Source organism: Podarcis cretensis (assembly GCF_951804945.1).
Source record: "Podarcis cretensis genome assembly, chromosome: 12".
NCBI classification, from domain to species: Eukaryota; Metazoa; Chordata; class Lepidosauria; order Squamata; family Lacertidae; genus Podarcis; species Podarcis cretensis.
In genome coordinates this window covers 43,659,621-43,683,165 of record NC_137181.1, presented here as the reverse complement: position 1 = coordinate 43,683,165, position 23,545 = coordinate 43,659,621, and the positions used below count along the sequence as shown (strand labels likewise).

Here is a 23,545-nt window from a genome sequence, read left to right as displayed (position 1 = left end):
TGGGCGGAAGCCGGCGCTGCGTCGAGGGAGGCGGGGAAGAGAAAGGGAAAGGGGAAAGGGCTCCTGCGGGCGCTTCCGCTATTGGCTGCTGCTGCCGCCGCTGCTTCTTCTTCCGCGGCCGCTGCTGTTGCTACTTCTACTCTCGGGCTGGGCGGAGAACGATGAGCGTCGAGAGGCGGCGGCGGCGGCGGAGGAAGAGCTTTGGGGGCTTGGGAGCGGGGGCCCCGTCGCGCTGCTGAGGGAGGGAGCCCCGGGAAAGGCCCGCGATGAGTTCGCTGTCCGCAGGTAACCCTTCGCTGGCTGCAGGTAATACCCCTTTCCCCCCTCACGCCGCGCCTCCTGCGCCCGCTCGCCTTGGTCCCCCCCCCCAGCTCGCTCCCCGCCACCCCTAGTATACCTGGTGTGTGTTTGGGGGGGGCACCCGCGTCCCTTTCCCCCGCAATTCGCATCGCCCACTACCAGATCGTGGCCTGTTTCTCACGAGACGGGGCAGGACAAATCCGTGTCTGGATGCAACTGCTGCAAACCGTAGGCAGGCGAGTGGGGGGTGGCTCATAGAATTCACGTTTACTCTAAAGTAACCCCCCCCATGTCGAATGGAAGGTCCATGGTGTGTTTCTCGGACGGCAGGCAGCCTAAGCGGCCCTCTGGACAAAACAAGCGAATGGAGGAAACTAGCATGTCGGTGAAGCTCTCGCCTAGCCCTTTCCCTCCCCTAAAGTATTGCCGATGTGTGTAGAGAGTTTAATGGGATTAGAACAGTGGTTCCCAACTTTTATTTTGGCCGTTCCTCACCTAAGCATCTCTAAAATCCCGAATCCCTCCCCCCCCCCGACATATAATGGTTATTATTCAAAAAGTGAGCTCCACTCCTCACGTGGAGGAAGCCACTGTTAATAACGCATTCTCGAATTGCCCCCCATAAAAATCAAATTGCCCCCCTGCAGGGCATGTGCCCCACATTGGAAACCATATAGAAGGATCCAGCTGTTAAAGACAAACGATTGATTCCAGCTTCTCTCTCCCCCCCCCCATGCCAGCTGGAATGATCCCTGCTTACTGTAATTGCAGTATGCGGTTTTTATTGAATGGCTTTGCTGCACCTAAGTTTGTAGTGCAGCACCTTGGTATTGTTTTAATAACGTGCGTGTCTTAAATAAACGCTCGGTCGTGTGAAGTGTCGCAGGTCTGACAAACATCCCATCTCCTATGTTGGCCTTAAGAATGTGGAGCCTTTCTAGGTCTTGTTCGTGGTGGGAAGCTGACATCTTGCAAATGCCCCTACAAGGCTGAAGAAATGTGCTTGTTTTTGCTACAGACTGGGAAGCTGGGACAAATTTTGTGATGATGCACACTTGACTGCCTGCTATGTGTGTGTGTGAATATAGATGTGTATATTACCCTTCACCCAAAGATCTCTGGGCCATTCACATCATAAAAAGACATAAAAACTGGAGCAAAAACAAAACAATAACCCCCAACACAGAGCACGTTTTAAAGGACATGTTAATCAAGTGTTTCACTAAGTTATTCAGTATGTTGAATTAAACTTTTAATGTGACCCACAACACAACACTTGCTTTCCTCGCCTTGAAATAGTTACATGTTGTTGTTGTTGTTGTTTAGTCGTTTAGTCGTGTCCGACTCTTCGTGACCCCATGGACCAGAGAACGCCAGGCACTCCTGTCCTCCACTGCCCCCCGCAGCTTGGTCAGACTCATGCTGGTAACCTCGAAAACACTATCCAACCATCTCGTCCTCTGTCGCCCCCTTCTCCTTGTGCCCTCCATCTTTCCCAACATCAGGGTCTTCTCCAGGGAGTCTTCTCTTCTCATGAGGTAGCCAAAGTACTGGAGCCTCAGCTTCACAATCTGTCCTTCCAGTGAGCACTCAGGGCTGATTTCCTTCAGAATGGAGAGGTTTGATCTTCTTGCAGTCCATGGGACTCTCAAGAGTCTCCTCCAGCACCATAATTCAAAAGCATCAATAGTTACATAGTTACATAGGAGAAAACAATTCTGTAAAACAGTCTACAATGTTTCTTCCTGTATCTATAGCTTCATACCCCTCTCCTTGTCAGCTTTGTGGCACTTGGAATTGGAGATCAGTGGGGAAGGACAGAAGTCTTTGCCCACAGTTCATGCCCAAAGAGCACTTTCATCTCTCTCTTGCCTTAATGGGTCAAAGCAACCGTTGAGGTTTCTTTCCAAAACTACTGACCTCTGCTTCTAGTCCCGACTGCTTTGCGTCTATCCTTAAATCAAGTGACTTGCTTTACGGTTGCTTGTGAAGTTGCAGGAGACTCTGGGATGGTTTCTCAGCTGTGTGTTCATTTTTCCTCTCCAACCTCCCACCTAAGAAAGATATGGAGTTTTACTAGGTCAAGTTGGCACCCTTCCCCCTCCCTTGCCAAAAAAAGGGAAGAAAGTTGGAGCTAGCCCATGCACCGTATACTGTTCAGAAAACTCAACATCTATGTAAAATAGGAAAGGACTTGAGACTTTGACATGGGCGCAAGAAGCCAAAGGGATTTGGTGAGGATATATTTTTTTCTCTAAGACTTGGCTCTTACTCCGGGAATGTTTAGTTGAAGAAGTTCTTATGTAAACAGTACTATCATTAGAAGATTATTTTTTTTGTAGACTCTTGTTCCCAAGCTTTCCTTCTCCAGACCATGATATAACTTTAGAACTTTTGAAATGAGATATAATCCAGAGATCTCATCAACAACTGCACTGTAAAGTCTTCATAACATTAGATATTGTTACATGTATTGTGCAGAATCCCATTTCTCAGACAAATATTTCCAAACAGTCATTCTTTTCAACTTTAAATTCTGAGATCATAGAACTGTAGATTTGGAAGGGACCCTGAGGATAATCGAATCCAGTCCCCTGCAGTGCAGAAATATACAGCTGTCCCATACAGGGATCGAACCTGCAACCTTGGTGTTATCAGCACCACGCTCTAACCAACTGAGCTACCTTCCTTTCCACCATACAAGCATTCTTGCATCTCTCGTCTAAGAGCACTGTAAACATCTGATTCGAACACTTTGTTTACTAAGACAGGTTGGAAACTGATGCTTTCTTGTTGAACTTCCTGTTTTAGAGGTAACCTAACATTTCTCATTACCTTATTTTATTTTTTCATGAAAGGAGGAGGTTGTCGTTTATGTATGTGTTTAAATTATGCTCTGATCTCACCAAAAGGAAGTTGCAGCAAAAGGAAATTCCCTGGACCCTTCTTTCCCTTCTAAACTTCAGAATAGGCATTTCAACACCATGAGTGGATTTCAAAATATGCATTCAAACTGAATCAAAGCTAGATGTAACTCGCCAAGAGTGAAAAACAATCAACACTAAATCTGTAGGGAGAGGGGGAATCAACTAGCTGGTTTAGAATCAAATTTCAGTTGAAGTGTGTATTGATGCTGTATGGATTCTAAGCTGTACGGCTCACTTTCAAATGCCCCCCCCCCCGCTTGCCCACTGTATTATAGCATATTAATGGAAGCTTTGTGGAAGGATCCCTTCCAAAATGTTCTAGATAAAACAAAATCAAATAGCTATTTTTATCATCAATACTTTACTGTCATCTGAGAGCCACTTCATAATTTTATAGTGGGAAATCTATTGTAAGCTTGAGGTGATATTTTCTGGTAAAGGCTAAACTATAACAAATGCTCTACAGCGTTTCTTCCAATTTGAAAGATATTAAATGCTTGGGATATATACTTAGGATCTTTCATAACATTATGCTTTTTTTATTTAGCTGCCATGGATGAACTAGCCGAAGATGACATTTATATTTTGAACCATGAAAAAGCAGACACTCATCCTAAGCAAGATGGAGAAATTCCTACTCCCGTGTATTCAGGCGAAGAGTCTGTTGCTTCACATTTTGCACTTGTCACTGCTTATGAAGATATCAAAAAACGACTGAAAGAGACAGAAAGGGAGAACTCCTTCTTAAAGAAAAGAGTAAGAGTGTTAGAAGAAAAGGTAAGTAACTGTTTAACAATTCACAGAAACATGCCTTTTTGGGGGGCAGAAATGATAAGGTATCTTAAGGCTACAGTGCTATGCGCAATTGGCTGGGAGTGATTCCTATGGAACCCACTGTAGACATGGCTGGGATTTCCCTGTGCACTTTACATGTGAAAATAGTAATTGCCAAACGTTTCAATAGCAAAACATTACTTTTCTGGTATGATTATAATTAGTACCTGGTTGTTGTTCTTTAGCAACGAGTAGGATAATTGAACACAAAGGGGATGGTAGGAGACTTCTTAATAAAAAAATTATGAACCATAATGCAAGAAGCTGTCTTCTGCTGAGTCAGACCGTGGGTGGCACTGTGGGTTAAACCACAGAGCCTAGGACTTGCCAATCAGAAGGTCGGCGGTTCGAATCCCCGCAACGGGGTGAGCTCCCGTTGCTCGGTCCCTGCTCCTGCCAACCTAGCAGTTCGAAAGCAACCAAGCAGATAAATAGGTACCACTCTGGCAGAAAGGTAAAGGGCATTTCCGTGCGCTGCTCTGGTTCACCAGAAGCGCCTTAGTCATGCTGGCCACATGACCCGGAAGCTGTACGCTGGATCCCTCGGCCAATAAAGCGAGATGAGTGCCGCAACCCCAGAGTCAGTCATGACTGGACCTAATGGTCAGGGGTCCCTTTACCTTTAGGATAATAGAACATAAAGGGAATGGTAAGAGACTTCTTAATAAAAAAATTATGCACCATAATGCAAGAAGCTGTCTTCTGCTGCGTCAGACCATTGGTTTATGTAGCCCAGTTCTCTCTACTTTGACTGGCAGCAGCTATCTGGAATTTCAGAGCAGGTTCTCCCCCAGCTATATTGGGAGATGCTGGGGATTAATCCTGAGCTGCTCTGTATGCAAAGCTGATGCTGTCTACAATGAGCCCACGGTAAACCCATGTTTCCTGGCTGCCAGTTAATTTGTTTCACTTGAAGTATTTAAATTTGATGCTCTAAGAGTAACAAAGCTAGGAAAAATGTAATTTTGGCATTTTCCTCTAATCGTCTAGGTTCTTGGCTCCCATTTGGAAGAAAGCGCAAGCTCCGTCGGCCGCGAGCAGGTTAACAAAGCCTACCAAGCCTATCGAGAGGCTTGTATCGAACGGGATAATCTGAAAAGTAAACTGGATAAAATGGTACGTGCTTTGCAGTAGGTTAAAAGAAAGATACTATGTGAGTGCGGTTTATAAAAGGATTTTGTGACTTTGATGTTAGGTTTCTAGCCAGTTACGCCAGCATCGCAGGGGTTTGGACCAGAGAACTCTCAGGGTCCCTTTCAGCTCTGCAATTCTGTGATACTAAGCTGGGTAGGGAGTTTGTGGTCCTCCAGATGTTAATGTTGTTATTTTATTAAATTTGTATACCACCCTATACCTTGGGGTGGTTTGCAACTTAAAATCACAATATAAAACCCCCCTACAAAATAACAGTCGTACCTTGGATCCCAAACGCCTTGCGACTCAAACGTTTTGTTTCCCAATCGCTGCAAACCCGGAAGTGAGTGTTCCGGTTTGTGTATGTTCTTTGGAAGCCGAACATCCTCTGTGGCTTCCGCTTGAGTGCAGGAAGCTCCTGTAGCCAGTTGGAAGTCACGCTTTGGTTTTCAGAAGTTGAACGGCCTTCCGGAACGGATTCCGTTCGACGACCAAGGTATGGCTGTATATAATGAAAAAGACGACCCAATAATTCCCCCTTGCACAACAGCCCCACCAAGCATGGGCAGAAGTCAGGGATGATGGGAGTTGTAGCCCAACAACATTGGGAGAGTACCAGGTTCCCTACCCATGCTCTAAGGTGTAAGAGACTCAAGCAGGCCAGATCACTCCCTCTCTGATGTACTATTTTCTTTTCCAGTTGACACTCAATTATCTCTGGTTACTGGAGGCCACTGAACATGCTTGGTCCTTTTTAAAAGTTTTCATTTTTCCTTTTCTTTGGCAACCTTTTGGTTTTAATTTTTTGGGTTTGTTTTTACTTCTGCATTCTTCAGAAGTCACCCAGCTATTCTTGTGTCTCAGTCGTCTTTGAGTGGGCACATTTGGCTCCAACTCTGTCAACACTCAACCACCTGGGTTCACTATTAAAGGAAATGTTGCAGAAGTTTCAGATTACAGAATCCTTCCAGAGATGCAGTGTGCAGCCAGTGACAACTGGAGAAAAAACCCCATGTGGTGCAGAGAAGGCAGAGGACAGATAAAAGCAAAGAATAACAAACAAAGAAAAGGGCTAATTAATTTGGAAAACCTGCTAACTAATTGAGCTCAGTCGGAGAGCCTTACCTCATAGCCACAGGATCTGGTATTGTGCCTGAAGAAAAAGTGCTATTTTTTTGTACTCTGAAAGGTTGCAGCATTTACCGTATTTTTTCTCTATAAGACTCACTTTCTCCCTCCTAAAAAGTAAGGGGAAATGTGTGTGCGTCTTATGGAGCGAATGCAGGCTGCGCAGCTATCCCAGAAGCCAGAACAGCAAGAGGGATTGCTGCTTTCACTGCGCAGCGATCCCTCTTGCTGTTTTGGCTTCTGAGATTCAGAATTTTTTTTTTATTGTTTTCCTCCTCCAAAAACTAGGTGTGTCTTGTGGTCTGGTGCATCTTATAGAGCGAAAAATACGGTATATCTGATCTTGACTTCAGTGCTTTAGAAACTGAGTATCTGACAGCTTGGCTGATTCTTCAAGAAGTAGAGCTGGCTAGCATTTAGTTCTAAGAGTAAGGCATGTATGGATTTTATTATTGATTGGAAAGCTGGACAGACTAAATCCTGGCAATGTGTTCCTTCCCCAATCTAGATGAAAGAGAACACCGAATCCCTGAAACATTTGAATGAGCAGTTGCAGTCCAAAGAAGTGGAGCTCCTGCAGCTCAGAACTGAAGTGGAAACTCAACAAGGTGCCCCTTGTCTCTCAGAGTGTAAATTTATGTGCTTGACTACGAAGCTGTACCTCTGTATAAGAAGGCCTGCAGCCAGTATGCATACATTTATGCTAACGTGTTCAATTTGCATAAAGGAATATTATTACTGTTCAGAAGCAAAACATTATGGTGCTCGTTCTCAGACAATTATGGTTTTGTGAGGGAGAGGATGGGGCTGCATTTACTGCCCCCTGCCTCCTTTTCTCTGTCAGTTTCATTTATGCGTTTTATTTTGAAAGATTTATAATCCACATTTTGAATCACACAGCTAAAAATACAAAGCTGAATACAGTGTAAAACGTTGTAAAATGTCTACTTATAACAGTTATAACATCAAAAGCAAGCACTAAATAGACAGTAAAACAGTAGAAATAAAAAGCAGTCCTTGACATTGTAGCCCCCATTTATAATTACAAGAGCAACTTCATAATACAGTGGTACCTCGGGTTAAGTTCCAGGGGTCCGTTCTTAACCTGAAACTGTTCTTAACCTGAAGCACCACTTTAGCTAATGGGCCCTCCTGCCGCCGCGCCGCTGGAGCACAATTTCTGTTCTCATCCTGAAGCAAAGTTCTTAACCCGAGGTACTATTTCTGGGTTAGCGGAGTCTGTAACCTGAAGCGTATGTAACCTGAGGTACCACTGTACTGTGATAATAATTATATCCCGCCCATCTGTGTTTCCCCAGCCACTTGTGTGGCTCCCAACAGAATATTAGAAACATGATAAAACATCAAACATTAAAAACTTCCCCTAAACAGGGCTCCCTTCAGATGTCTTCTAAAAGTCAGATAGTTGTTTATTTCCTTGACATCTGATGGGAGGGTGTCCCACAGGGCGGGCACCACTACCGAGAAGGCCCTCTGTCTGGTTCATAATCATGGCTGTTAACTTTGCCAAGTAATGCATTGCTTCACAATGCTGGGAAGGGTGGGGGGGTGTGCGTGCGCTTTTTTGGAATTCTGAGAAACCCCAAAATAATGGTTTTAAAAAGTAAGTTGTTAAAATCAGTGCAGTTTTGGCAGATTCATTCTGCCATCTTGATCCAGAATGACAGCCGGTTATAGCCAAACATAGATGAAAACTCTGATACTAGGAACCATCATACAAAATTTGGTTGCAGTAGCTTGAGGTGTATCCAAATGCATAAAGAACAAACAAAAGGCATACAACTTTTCAAATTATATAGTTGTAGTTTACACACACACACACACACTCTCTCTCTCTATATATATATTATATGTACACACACACAAACATACAGAGCTTTTCTGCTGTAACAGGCCCTAAGGTCTCCCTTTTTAAAAAAATCTGCTGCAACAATGCCACATTTCACAATGTATCTTGGTCTGCCAGGTTACCAAGGAGCAGGGTCTGTGTTGTTAGCCTTATTAATCCTTTGGCATTAGCATCGGGTGTTACATTAGTATAGCAACACCCTTTGCATGCTCCAGTTAGCATGGGCAGTGTATTCTCATACAGGAAGTGCATGTGCATATCTGGGAATTCCCAGAAATACCTCCTAAGTTGACCTCTGGCAATGGGAAGCAAGCTTTTGCTTTTCCTTTTATGTTTACATCAGCCCTGCACACAACTTGTTGACGTGGACCAAGGAGATCACGTGTTTGTGCCATAGGCACCGTAGCAGCTGAAACATTGCAATCCAAGAATGTACTTCTGCCATACGTTTGCATTGATCTAACGGCTGCTTCTTGCACGTTGAAGTCTTCCCTCCACATCTTACTACACCTTGTCAAAACTAACACCGCTTGCATAGGAAAAATGGTAAAGTGGTGTGCAACATCAAAATACAGGACAGGTGTAATAATAAAATTGGTCAAACCGTCAGTAAACATGACAAACAATGTTTATTTTTTTAAACTCACATTCCAAAGCCCTTTCAGAAAAACGTTGTTTTAAAAAGTCTTGATTTTTACTCCCAGCCCTTCAATAAGTTCCCAGGGTGGCTTACAAAACATTAACATTACAGTAAAAACAAAACAGAAGCTGTTAGTACAAAAACATAAAATGCCATAACGAAATACCAAATTATAACCAAATACCAAGCGGCGTAGGAGCTTGTCTGCAGGATTAAAAAGCATGGTAAAATAAGATGCTTGCTTTGTGCCAAAATGACTCTGAGGTATGTGCCAGGTAAGGCTGCCTGGAAGAGCATTTTATGGTTGTGCCAACACCGTGTATATCCTTTCACCTGTAATCTGTGCCTCAGATGTTTGGTGCTTCCAAAGCAGGCTCTTGGGTGAATGGTAGCACACACAAAGATAAAATGTTCATTGAGAGCATCTCCACCCCCATCGTTCAGCCCGGACAATGAGGTCCAGCTCCGAGGGCCTTCTGGCGGTTCCCTCCCTGCAAGAAGTGAGGTTGCAGGGAACCAGGCAGAGGGCCTTCTTGTTAGTGGTGCCCACCCTGTGGAACGCCCTCCCATCAGATGTCAAGGGAATAAACAACTATCTGACTTTTAGAAGACATCTGAAGGCAGCCCTGTTTAGGGAAGCTTTTAATGTTTGATGTATTTATTGTGTTTTTAATATTCTATTGGGAGCTGCCCAGAGTGGCTGGGAAAACCCAGCCAGATGGGCGGGGTATAAATAATAATAATAATAATAATAATAATAATAATAATTACATCATTATTTATTATTTGGGTTTCCTTATCCTAAGTAACGAATGCCTTCAGAGGTCAAAACCAGCACTTTGAAATGAGCCATATGTACAGCCTATAGCATATTACAAAAGACCCATAACGTAATACATGGTGTTCTTTGTACATATGAACATCTGTGAATTATTCCAGTGCCACATGTTTCTTAATAATGTGATCACTATAATTAAATTCAAAAACGTCCGAGGTTTGAATTTTGGGCCTTTGCTCTGCTCATGGGACCATAACTTTGAATCCAACCACGCCATTCTTAATGTCTGATTATGTTCTGATTGAATGAGAAGTGTGTTTTTTTCATATTTCTTTGCAGTGATGAAGAGTCTGAACTCTACCCCATCTAGCTGGGAAATAGAAAAGCTGAATAATGCCCTAAAAGTGCACAGTTTGGAGCAGGATTTGGAGAAGCTGAGGGAAGAATGCAATGATCTTAGAAAAGAACTACAAAAATCTATTCAGAAGGTACTGGTGCGTTATGGCTTCTGTTGCGGAGATGGTGTGTGAAAATGTAAAATTTAATGTTGATGCCCTTCTGTTGTGGAAAACTAATTGTAATAAGGGTATTGGCCAGGGCTGAGGCAGTTTTTGTGAAGCACACCTAAAGGCTTTAAAAGACTTGATGAGATTTTCAGCTTCTGGGAAAAGCTGACTTCTATGCCAAACTGCTTTTGAAGGTACCATATTTTTTTCTCTATAAGACTCACTTTTTCCCTCCTAAAAAGTAAGGGGAAATGTGTGTGCGTCTTATGGAGTGAATGCAGGCTGCGCAGCTATCCCAGAAGCCAGAACAGCAAGAGGGATTGCTGCTTCCACTGCGCAGCGATCTCTCTTGCTGTTCTGGCTTCTGAGATTCAGAATATTTTTTTTCTTGTTTTCCTCCTCCAAAAACTAGGTGCTTCTTGTGGTCTGGTGCGTCTTATAGAGCGAAAAATGCGGTAGTCTTTTCAAAAGAGGTTTGCCATGTGATTGAGCAAGCCCTCAGTCACCCTCCCAGAGTTATTTGCTTTTGCAGAACTAATGGTTTGTTCGGGTTTTTTTTAATTCTTGCCAGTTATCTGCCAAACGTGTTCATACAACTATAGTGTATTTTCCTCCTTAGTACTTAGTTATCTGCGTGAGGGGAATGCAATGAATATGCTACTCAGTTCTGTTTTGATGCTGATTTTTCTGGCCTCCTCATGCCTAGATAACTACACACATTAGGAGGTGCTACCTCAAGTTGCAGTCTCAATTGGTTTTAAAGCCGCAAAATATGAATTGCCAACAGCCTGGGAGGGATGGCAAATAGAATGTCATGGCCCTGTCTATCACATCGGTTTTGTTTGATGGCTAATCTGCGAATCTGCTGATTACATCTACCATTATTTTGGTTTAACATGACAACTTGATTTAACATAAATGTCTCTCACATAACAGAAACCGGATTGCACATTTCAAGAAGCTCCACTAGATGGAGCTAAGCACAAGATGTTGGCTTGAATTCCCGTTAGCTAGCCCTGCAGATACCGAAACTGGCTCCTTTTCAATCCCATTGCTTAAAATTTGCTGAACTGAGCATGTAATTTATGGCGCTTATTTGTGGGTTCTGCTGATTTGGGTGGGATTATTCATAAATAATCCTTTCTTCCAGTTGTTTCCCTGTAGAAGCTGATTGAAACGTAATTTCATTACTTGTGGGTTCTTGTCACACGGCCACGCTATTCTACTTCAGTAAACTCCCATCTGTAAGTGTAGGAATGACTCAAGCAAGTTCACCCTATAATCACTATGATTATATTGAAGCTAAGTGCAAGCACTATTGACAGCTGGGAAGTTCTGGTTTTTTAGAATGAAACCGCTGGTTGGAAGAAAATTCAGAATGGATAACTGCAGCTGTCACTAGCTTCTGAATAAGGATTTTTGCACATGTAGTTTATCTAATGTGATTAGCCTGTGTGAGTGATCCTTTTTTTATGATAGTAATCAAATGAGCCCTACTCACATGTGACTCTGGTGGTGTAACTAACCTTGACAGGGTTAAGGACTAGAATTCTTCTCGCACCCCTGCACACCAGACCTATTGAATATCAATCACAAATTGGAAGAGAAGTCAACATACATTACTTATCCCATTAAAAAGTACTTTTTAAAAATTCTGTTCACAGTACTACTACAAATGCAGCTGCTCCATACATTTCTTTGATTACATTTCCTTTTCAATTCATTTCCTAATGATCCCTAGTATGGAATTTGCCTTTTTTTACAGCTGCCACCCACTAGGTTGATGTCTTCATGTTGTCTGCTTTGACACCCTCATTCCTAGCCGGGCATATATGTGGAATTAATATTTTTTTGTCCCAACCGGCATCACTTTATACTTCTTGCACTGAATTGCATTTTCCATTTCCCACCAATTTTCTAAATTTGTAGCGGTCCCCCTGAAATTCATTCTGCTTTAACAACCCTGAACAATTTAATATCGTCAGGAAACCTGCCCATCTCACTGCTCTCTCTTGTTTATGAGCAACTTAAAAAGGACATGTCTGATTACTGATCCTTGGAGGGACTCCACTTTCTAATTTCTTCATTTGGAGAACTGCCCATTTATTTCTACTCTGTTCTCTGCAACTTAACCAATTTGTGATCCACAAGAGGACCTCCCCTCTTAGAAATCCTGGCTGAGCTACTTCATTGATTTTTTTTTTAATCAAGTATACTGGGTCAACCAGCTCACTGCTATTTGTATGCTCGTTGACCCTCTCAAAGAACCCTAATAGGTTCTTGAGAAATTACATGCCCTTGTAGAAGCCATGATAACTCAGATTCAGTAATGCTTGTTATTCTATATGCCTTGTTATCATACTTCTAACATATGCTGCTAATATGTATTCCTTTCTGTTCTCTTCGTTCGGACCTCAGTTTTTTGAAGGAAGCTTTCTTGCCTCTAATAACATGTTAACCGGAACTCTATTATCACAATAGCTTCTAGGTTGTCATGGAGGGGACTAGTTTTATCCTCAAAAGTGCTTTTCAGGCTTGTTACAGCAGGACTTTGAAGGTTCCAATACTCTACTTTGCCATGTTAATAAGTCCCATGCCACTTGGCATCACTGTGGTGGAGGCAATGAAGTATCAGCACTTGGTTGATTCAAAATGTCACCACTTTCCGACTTTGCTTTTAAACCTTTCTTGCTTCAAGTAAGGCAGACTTTTCCCATTCTTTTTTCAAAGCCTAATGTTTTGTTTCCCCCACCAGGTTGTATCCCAGGAAGGAATTTTAACAAATGGAGAGTGTATCCAACAGCAGATAAGCATTCATAGGTATGTAGATCCCATTAACTTGTTTTAACTTTATGTTAGGTTAGTCATCTCTGTGTTAGTTCTAAGGGAGATTACTTAAATCCAAAGATGGCACTACTTTGAAGACATGCTAAATTGGGAAAGATATGAACACAGCTAGGCATACCCTAGTGACATCCAGGTAGAGCATGTTAAACTAGTTCACTGTGGAACTGCCTTTGAAGAGTATTCAGAACTGACAGTTCACCCACTATACAAAAGCAGGGCAGGACTATCTGAAGCATGTTAACATGCATTTTGAGATGGCTTTATTGGCTTTTAGTTGATTTTGGCTGAATTCAAAGTGCAGATTTTGTCACTTTTTAAAGCCCCGAGCAGTCCGGGACCAGATAACCTTAGCATTGTATTCTCTCATATGAGTCTACCCATTCACTCTATGGAGGTCTTGCTCTGTGTTCTCTTGACATTGTAAGTACAGTAGGTGGTTATATGGAACAGGGGTCTTTTCTGTGGTGGCACCAAGGCTGTAAATTCTCTCCCCAAGAAGGCTTGTGTCACTCTGATCCTGATAAGCCTGTAGATCAGGCATGTCCAAAATCCGTTTCGGGGGCCCAATCCGGTCTGCCGTTCGGTTTAATCCAGCCCCTGTGGCAGTTTATTTCTATGGGTAAAAGTCCCAAAAAAAAGCTCAACAACTTCAATCCTAAAAATTGTCAACAACTTTGGTTGGCCTTCACGCATGTTCACTTTATCAAATCCGGCCCTCTTTGAAAAAAGTTTGGGAACCCCTGCGTAGATGATGAGTGAAAAGAATTACATTCCATATTTACAGTACACTAAGTGCTGTGTTTTCTCATTCTTCATTGGCTGCTGCTATGTTCTCTTTCGTTGCATACTGAGATTTTTATTGATCAAAAGATGTGGAATAGAAATCTTAAAATAAACAGGCAATCTGTGTTGATAATATAAGTTGTTAATTGTGGAAAACCTATCCAGTTATGAGCAATGGACAGGATGCAGCTAAATAGTTTGTGCTGGTGCAAGGTTTAGTGTTAACACCATGTGATTTCCCCCAGAGCAAATTTAGGTGATGTGTGGGAAGGAAATGTCCCATTCTGCAGGGAGAAATCTGTGCGTTAATGGAATGTTTACCATAGCACTACATTCCATAAAACTCAATGGCTCAGATTTTGAAGGCAAATGATAAACTGGTTGCAGCATATCTGATACATGGGAATCTAATCAGTACACAGTTATATAGTGAATCACATTAATAGGATCCAAAAATCCTATTTGCTCCCTGTGGTTCCACCCCTAAGTGCTTGCAAGTTGAAGTCCTTTGTGGTGCAGCCTTCCTAAGCATTTGCTGGATTCTTCTTTGGCCCTCTTGCAACATCAGATCTAGCTTGATGTGAAACATCTTCACAAATCTCGAGTCTGAGTTCAGGTGACTTATAAGAAAGAGTGGCTTTTCTCTAGCGCTTGCAGTCAACATTGTGTGTGGATGAAACCAAACTTGAAGCACGTTAGAAGAAATAATGCAGGCCTTGTGAAATTAAGGGAATGCATCACATTGTCTCTACCAAATTGCTGAATTGCCCTTTCTGTAAGACTTTACATGGTAACGTATTACTTGAAGCTCTTATTTGGAATGCTGCACAGGGCTGTCGTTTTTCTGCAGTTGCTTCTTGCCTAGCAACCCTCCATCACATTGTCTGGGTGAAGACAATTAATATAGAGAGCACACAACCCAATCTGTGACCTTCTCTCTCTTCAAAGTGCCGTTGATGTAGTTAAGCCTCTTCTAACCAAGCCCTACTTCTTCCTCTAAATATTGAGAAAAGAAGTAAAATTCTTATTTATGTTTTCAATCCTCAGAGATGCATTTTCCCTTGTTTTCCACATGAGGGAGAAGTAGGACTTGGTTAGAAAAGGACATGATAGCTATTTCGTGGCTTGCATTGGAAAAAATGGAAGGAAAGGCATTTCCTTGGGCCTCCACTATGTTAATAACCCATATGGTGTATCCTTTATTCGTCTTAATGAGCTAGCCAGCTAATGTTTTTGCTTCTCCAGAACAATGTTCAAATAGGTAATTTGCTAAGTGACACTTTTAGCCCTTCACTCTATTAAAATAAGTTGTGGTTTTTTTAAAAAAGCATCTCTCTGGTAACAGCCTGGTATGTAAATTAGCACATACAGACTTTTATGTTAAAAATCCAACTATTTTATGTAATTCACATTGACTGTGAAAACAAGTCCACAGCTCTTTTCACACCTAGAGGAAGTTCTTTGAAATGTTTCTTTCAGCAAGTACCCTTTGCTTTAATATGAATGTCAATATTCACTTACCTAATATTCTTGTGAAATATTTGTCACTTGTCAGTGACACAAGAGATTCTTTGAATACGAATTGTTGCTTATCGGCAGCTAAGCACTCCTGCAGATAGGGCTGGGCGACTTCATTGCCAACGGGAATTATTTTGACTAGAGTGATATAATTTGTGGTGGCAAATTCTTAATAATTGCTTTTATTACAATGATGGTAGTCGTAAGCAAAAAAAAACATACTGCACATTAATATATCTCAACTAAAGCACAACTGAGGAACACTGAATGACACTGCAATAGCTTTAAAGAAAAGCAACATATGAAAGCTTGCATCTTATGAGCTTCTGTTTGTTGGTGCAACTAAGAAATATTGGTATATACAGGATATAACACCTGACCACTCCTTATTACCTCTCTAGAAAGTTTTGTATATCTTTCAGCTTGTTTGCAGTGTCAGTGCCCTAATTGTTACAGTTCTTGTTGGTCAATGTGTCTTAACTGAAAACTGTGCAGTAATTGAGAGTTTTAAGGGATACTGATACACACAGTTGAAACTCCAGTCCATCAGTGAGAGAAAAGAATATTCAAGCTATTTCCCTTGTGTGACAGCATCCTGCTTTTTAAAAGTCTTGCTTCAACAAAGAAATACAAGGTTAGCAGCTAAGTTAAGCTAGCAGTTGGGTGCACTGTTTGCTTAAACTGGTCATCAAACATTGCAACTAAGTGTGGTCTCTACTTGACTGTAAACTTGTGTATTTGCCTATTATTACGTGCTTCTTGACTTCTATCATTTCTGGGTTGAAGGAAATACTTGTAATTACCTGAAATGCTGCTTGTCCACATTGAGTGTGGCTGATCCGTTATCTTCCTAAAGACTGATGAAAGCAGTTTCCTATATTTATGGGGGAACTCTACCCAAAGAGTGTTGTGAGGGGGCATCTGCCAGATGCAGTTCCCAGTGACGTGTTGACTGGATATTTATGCAAATACTCTGTGGATGTTGACAGAAATATATGACCTGATCCACATGGGAAACAGAGTTCTTGCCTTTTTGTAATATTAGAAATAACTGAGTTGTTTTGTGGAGACTGATTTTTTTGGGGGGGAGGGTGGGATGTGTGCTGGGCAGTCTGAAGCAGAGCAGTGTTTTATCTAGAGTTCAGACTGTCATAGTCTGTACAAGAGCGACGTCTTGTGCTTGTAAGTACTCTGCCAGAAGCTACAAATTGCATTTTTCACAGAAACTAGGTGTTCTTCCATTTATGAATAAGGCTTTCTTTCTGCATGGGATTTGTAATGCTAAACACCACTTCAAAGTTAGGAGGTGATACAATGTTAGTCATACTTGGAGGGGATCCATTGAAATAAGTGGATTTAAGTCATACTCTGAGTATGACTTGGTTAAATATCATTCAGTTAATTACTTGCTGGGATGTATCCCTGTCCTGCAAAAGGAGTGCTTCTGTTTAGCCAGCCTGGAAATGGAGCATTGTGTTGTTTAAGGACTCTCTCCTGCTGACCTATATAATTTCTGGTCCCAAACCTGAGTATTTTATTGTTGCACACCACCCCAATCTCCAAGCAGTATGAGATTCGAGGGGTTCCAGCTGCTTACTCCAGGTTCATGCTTCCTTTTCGAATGAGGCACTGCGGAGACTACGGTATCTTTTTGATATAGGTTAAGGTAAAGGACCCCTGGACAGTTAAGTTCAGTCAAAGGCGACTATGGGGTAGCAGCGCACGTCTTGCTTTTCAGGCTGAGGGAGCTGGTGTTTATCCACAGACAGCTTTCTGGGTCATGTGGTCAGCATGACTCAACCGCTACTGGCGCAGTGGAACACCGTGACGGAAACCAGAGCACACAGAAACGCTGTTTACCTTCCCACCGCAGCGGTACCTACCGTATTTTTTGCACCATAACACTCGCTTTTTTCCTCCTAGAAAGTAAGGGGAAATGTCTGTGCGTGTTATGGAGCAAATGCCTACGGATGGCGGGGGGATCATCAGCAGTCGTGAGCAGAGGATCCATGGTTCCCCTTCCCTCCCTCCCTTCGTGGTTCGCTTTGAAACAGCAAAGCGGGAGAAGAGCCGCTGAGTGGGGAGGAGAGAGGGACAGAGAGCCTGCTTGCTTTAAAGGAGCAAAGCGGGAGAGGAGAGGAGCCGCTTACACGAGTCCGGAGCTGTTTTTTTCAGCGAGCTGGGGAGGAGGGAGAGAACAGCTCGCTAAATAGCAGCAAAGTGTTTCGCAAGCAGGCTCTCTGTCCCTTCTCCTCCCCACTCAGCTGGCTAAATAGCATCAAAGTTTTTCAGCAAGCCAGGGAGGGGGGAGAGAAGGAGAGCCTTTAATGGAGCAAAGCGGGAGAGGAGAGGAGCCTTCTCCTCTTATACCCCTCTTCTGCATTATTAATAGCATCCTTCTCCACCCACCCCACGCATGTTCCTTGTCCCTTGAGTGCTTTACCTTCCCTCCCCACTTAAAACGTGGTTACAAAGCACGGATCCACATGGATCCTCAGGATTTTTGCACTGGGTCACCCCAAATTCACCATCAGATTACATAGCATGTCCATGGCTACAGCTTGCACAAAAAATCACGCACCCACTGTTGCTTGGGGCCGCAGTGGTGCAAAAACGTGGTTACAAAGCATGGATCCACATGGATCCTCAGGATTTTTGCATTGGGCTACCCCAACCTCACCGTCAAATCACATGTCTGTGGCCACAGCATGAACCACAAAAATCATACATCCGCTGTTTCGTTTAGAATACTTTTTTCTTGTTTTCCTCCTCTAAAAACTATGTGCGTGTTATGGTCGGGTGCGTGTTATGGTGCGAAAAATACGGTATTTATCTACTTGCACTGGCATGCTTTCAAACTGCTAGGTTGGCAGAAGCTGGGACAGAGCAACAGGAGCTCACCCCGTTGTGCAGATTCGAACTGCCAACTTTTGGATTGGCAAGCCCAAGAGGCTCAGGGGTTTAGTCTGCAGTGCCACCCGCGCCCCCGTCTTTATGATATATGGTTTATGCATATATACAACCTGAGCCTACAACTGACAGTATCACAGCATTAACACCCCAAGCAGGTCTTGCTTCACCCATAGTCACAGCCTTGGATGTGAGCAGAAATCGGACGTATCTCCCTCTCAGAGACTTCAACCTGCTTCTTCCTTCAGCTCCTAGCTTACACACACACACACACCCTCCCTCAACTCTGGCTTTTGTCTTTCCTAACTACCAGCATATTGAGGGAGCAGGACTCATTCACTTGTCATCTGGCACAGCGCCACTTCCTTTGTTACCTTAACGACCCATAGTTAGAGGGCCATTATCACACCAGGAAGCTAGCCTGGCTATTTCAGGAACTAGAATCATTAGAGTGTTAGAATTTAAAACTTGCTATATACAGAAATTATAGGTGTTGAGCAATTTCCGTTGCTTTTGTTTGATTTGCTCATTGCAAACAGCTGAAAGTCTGTAAATTTTGTTAATAAACCTGATTTGCAATGGGGGTTGAATAATTTTGATTACAACTGTTTACATGGAAATAGTGCTGTGAGATCTCTCCCCCCCCCCCCAGCCAGAACTACTTTTGTTTAGAGCATCTTTCTGTAGATCATAGTAGTACAGGAACTGAGACGTACAGCAAAGCTGAAATGTTGTAACTTCTAAAATGTTTCAGTGAAAACGTTCAGCAAGCGTACTGGGAGTTGAAGCGGGAGATGTCTAATCTGCATCTGGTGACGGAAGTGCAAGCGGAAATGCTCAGAAAACTGAAACTGACCCCATCTGCAACCAAGAAAGGCAAGTCAGAGTTTGCAGGATGAGGTCTTGGAAATGCAAGTCGCTTACCTAAGCTGCATCGTTTTGGAGTACAGCTGCCTATTGCTTCTTCTCAAAACCTCATCAGTTGAAGCTCAGAAACCTCCGTTTTCTCTCTTGACTTCCGTCTCATAATGGTCAACTTAACACATAAAGGTGTTGCTGATGGGTTTTTTTTTAAAAAAATGTGGTTTTTCTCTTCCCGTGTGGCTTTCTTCCTTGGTCAAGTGTTGCTTATTTGTACGAAGCTGAGGTGTGAAGTTTAGTTGTATTTGACCTTTTTTACCACAAGTACTTCATATTGGAAAAAGCACCAACAGACATTTCATTTTTCAAATGCATTCCTGTATAAATAGTGTCTTCTTAAAACAAACCAAAGCAGGTGAGGCAGACCCCCTCGACCCAAAAGAAAATTCATGTTACATTTTCGTTAGCTGTTTACTGGGACAATTCATTAATCCTCAGGGCTGCTGTATACACAGTTAAACCTCGACCCAGAAAGCACTTCTACAATTTAGGCATGAAATTCACCTAACCAGCTATGTCAGGGGAAGCCCTGTGCAAGGACATTCAGTTCCTCTCTTCTCCCTGTGCCTCCCTCAAATTATTATTTTTTTGTGGGGACAGAACCCCATAGAATAGTGCACAGTGGGAGGAAGGGTTATTGTTCTTTGTGGACCATTTGGAAGAGCACAGCATTAAATTCCACCCTAGATGCCCTTAGGTTGTTTGCTGGACTACAACTCCCATCATCCCTGGTTTATGGGCCTTCCGGTTTGGGTGGCGATGGAAATTGGGAGTCCAACATCTGCAGAGCACAGCTTCATCATCTCTGCTCAAGAACGTAAGCAGTCGCCTAGTTCCATGCAACTTTGAACCAGCTAATTGGCACAGGCTCACTGGTTCAGCTATAAAGCAGGGGTTGAGTGTTAACTGTTAACCCACAGGGATGGAACCAAAACCCACCCCCGACTCTACATCCCATGCTCTGCTGCTTTAAGGCTCATCCCCCCCCCTTTGCTGATTTACTTAGGAGAGCAGCAGAAGGCTGGGCTGTTAAAGTAGAGGGTGAGCTTTTCTCCTGTCACCCTCTTTTTTAGCATTTCTTCCTCGCGCGCAGACACACACTTTTACAGCTGAACTGGTGAGTGTGTTCACTAAGCAGGAAGACATACGAGACCTAGCCTGGAGAGGAACAAGCAGCCCTCAAGAAACCACAGCAAGAAGCTGCCCTCTCCTTTACTCTGTCACCTCCAGAAGTCCCATTCAATGAGAAGATTGGATTTATCCCCCTATGTAGGTGATGTACTTAATTCTCAACGAGTTAAAACAGTGGGGTATTGAGGTTCTTGCAGAACTGAGTTGCAGTAAAGCCAAATGAATGGACAGAAGTTAAGAAATGCATTATAAGTAATTGGCTTTTGTCTACTGAAATAAAGTATAACAATTGTATTAGTTTTGAGTGTCTCTTGTGTTAATTAGATATTTTCTGCTATTTCCACAGTGCCATCACATGCTCCTGTTCAGTGTATTGAAGACCTTGAAAGGGACACCACAGATCTTTATTTAGCTGCTTCTGGAGCTGTGTACAAAAAGAGGCTACTTCCGCCGAGTGACCACACTTTCAGCAATGTTGTGTCTTCCCCCTCGTGTACTGACGAGAGACTTGTCCCAGTTCATGACTCTCCGTTTCAGGAACCTAATTCGTACGGAAAGAGCTCTCTGGAAGACAATTCTTGGGTCTTCCCAAGCCCTCCAAAACCTAGTGAGACAGTGTTTTGGGAAACGAAAAACAGAGCGTCTCACTTAAACTTTCCAGAAAACAGTTTGGATCACTGTAACCAAAACTGCCTGCACAAGAGCTAAGAACTGTGGAACTTGATTTAGCTCTGAATGGGCTCCCATACGCCTAAGAGGAAAATAGCTAATGGGAAGGAGGGTGAAAGTGTGGTAATCCAAGCAGGATTTTACTCTTCCCTTGTCTAATTTTGAAAGCAGGCCATGTACATCAATAGAAATGGTGTATGGTGTAAGGCCTAGAATACACGAGTCAGTCTTTGGATTGCACTCCTGCAAATTACTAGAGTATTAAGCCTCCGAGTAAAACAAAAGCTGTACATTGCAGCTAATTGTGTGAATGTTGCTTAAAATACAGTATCTTCAGACATTTCTACAAGCTTCGAGAATGTCCTTCCCCCTCTCCTTTTTTGACACTGTCTCTTCCTTCAGACCTCTCAGGTAAACAATGGAATGTGATGTAGGTTTTACCTCCAGTTCTGAAACAGTGTCTGGTTTTTGTTCCCTACTCTGTGGTGTGCGTAGGGAAGAACAGGTAAATGATTGAAGCGATTGTGACTAAAACAATAAGCCAAATGAGTAGATTTGCTGTCTCAGCTGTGTATCATCTTTAGCCTTACAGTGAAGAATCTGAGGTAGTAGAAATGGAATAGAAATCTTAAAAAACTTAATGGCAAATACTTCCTTCATAAATAGTGGTGTTCTGGTATGATCCTAGCCAAAATGCAGTGACCATTCGGGTGCCTATCTGCCAGTTACCAAAAACTTTGCTTTATGACTCCTAACACTGACTGCTTTGATGTAGAAACCTCCAGGCGCCTTAAGCAGGAAGAACTGTAATATGATAAATGCATTTAATCTATGATAAAATTTATGTCCTATATTCATAAGGTGCATTGAAGTGTCAGAAACATTATGTACATAGTCACTCAGTATTCTAACTATTGGCAGTCAAATAATTATTAAGCTCCTGGTCCCTACCCTATAATACTGATTAGCTGAAATTAAGATTATAATACTGATTAGCTGAAATTAAGATTTTGTAGCAAAACCTATTAATATTGATTTGTTTTCAAGCAGAGAATAGTGGATGGTTTCAGAGCCTGTTAATGTCCAGGTTTCCAGCAATACTTTTTCCTCCTTGGCCTTTTGAGATGCAGTGGAGTAAGATTCTCTCATGTTGGAAAGGGTTGGTGAGGGCTGACAACACTAATTCTGTGCCAGAATCTCATCTGATCATTTCAACGGTTACAAATTAATGCATTATGCCACCCTCCTCCTTCCTTCCCAACTTGGACTTGAAACACGACTGGGGAAAAGTAAAATCTGCATTGGACCTAAGAGATCAGGGGTGAGCAACCTGCAAGCCTTGGCCCAATTCCAAAAGCCCTCTGCTGATGCTCATATCATCTGGTAGCATAATGTCCCTTCCTGGCACCCTGCTGAGTGGAGAGGAAAAGTATAGCCACACCCAGTATTGACTCTGGCCCTGCTTGCTTTTGGCATGTGGCCCCTGACAGATACCCCAAAGGAGACAGAAAATGTTCTTCACCCCACTTAAGATGCATGTTCTTAAATAATAAAAATCACTTGCCTGGGTGCTGTGTGCCAGAGCAGTGCAAGCATATCAGTGATTTTCTGTAAAAGGAAACGTGGCTAAGTCTTCCCTTCCTTGCATTGCAGTTTAAATATTTATTCTTTGTCTCATACTGGAGAGAGTTTTATCTGTGGAAGAGGGAGAAAGGATGACTTCTACTGTGTTAGTGAATGGCATACATAAATAAGGTACATACCATTCACCCGATACTCTCATCTCGCTCACATAACCTGGCTTGTCTGTGATTAATGGAAATGGTGTCAGATGCTGGAATTTATTCTGACCAATGAACATAGCTGACTCAAGGGAGTACAATCTCCTGAAGAGTAATAGAACAGAATCCAATATGCATAAAATAAATCCAAGTCACTGGACTTTAGCTGATAGAACCAACTACCTGTGTAATAACAAAGCAGCAAAAGCCATTTCTCATGTGGCTGCAGAGCTCTGATGTGTTTCTCAAGGCTGCTTCTTGAGGTTATAGGGACTTGAATAAGTATCACTGTCCAGGACACTGACACAGTTAACGTTTTAAACAATGTACTGGAGAAATGGTCGTATTTTTAAATAAATTATTTTTCTTTGAAAATGGCTTTCTATAAATTGATGCAAGTAGTCATTATTTTTTTGACTGCTACGTAGCTTTTGTACCTCAGAAATGTCCACAACTGCAAGATGCATGAATGAAACTTTAATATCTGGTGCGTAATTCTACACCTCAGCAATCTCGTTGTAGATTTTTATTTTTCTTCCTGGGCTGCTTGTTGCTCCCTTACTGTGCATAGCAATATTCATATAAATACATTGTGTAGGTAAATGAATTCCTAAGTGGGAGGAGACTTGTATGTTTTATGAGGTGCCATGAAGTTGTGGGAACATTAACCAGCTCAGTTTCTTTAGGTGAGCTACTCATTGAAGTGGTTATTCTTTCTCTTTCACCTTCCTATTCCATACATTGACACATTAGTCTAAGCGTTACCATACCAAGGAACTCTTGAGCCTATTTTACATGATTTGTGCTACATGAGTCTTAACCTGCAGAGGTCCAATAGTATAAAGTGTATGGTTTGCATGCAGAAAAT

The 23,545-nt window shown here is 42.5% G+C and overlaps 1 protein-coding gene across 2 annotated transcripts; it reads left to right on the top strand.

Annotated features, from left to right (window-relative positions):
• Positions 1–5: 5 nt before the first annotated feature.
• On the top strand, positions 6–23,052 carry AZI2 (5-azacytidine induced 2). 2 transcript variants are annotated; one of them, XM_079947393.1, is made up of 8 exons: positions 6–285; positions 3,775–4,004; positions 5,052–5,177; positions 6,832–6,931; positions 9,951–10,099; positions 12,873–12,937; positions 18,930–19,051; positions 20,574–23,052. In XM_079947393.1, exons 1-8 carry the CDS (start codon positions 267–269, stop codon positions 20,933–20,935), a joined length of 1,173 nt encoding a protein of 390 aa, XP_079803519.1. In that variant the 5' UTR covers positions 6–266; the 3' UTR covers positions 20,936–23,052. The 2 variants fall into 2 exon arrangements, with proteins under 2 accessions (XP_079803519.1, XP_079803518.1); XM_079947392.1 differs by having other exon boundaries at positions 6–306.
• The last annotated feature ends 493 nt before the right edge of the window (positions 23,053–23,545 follow it).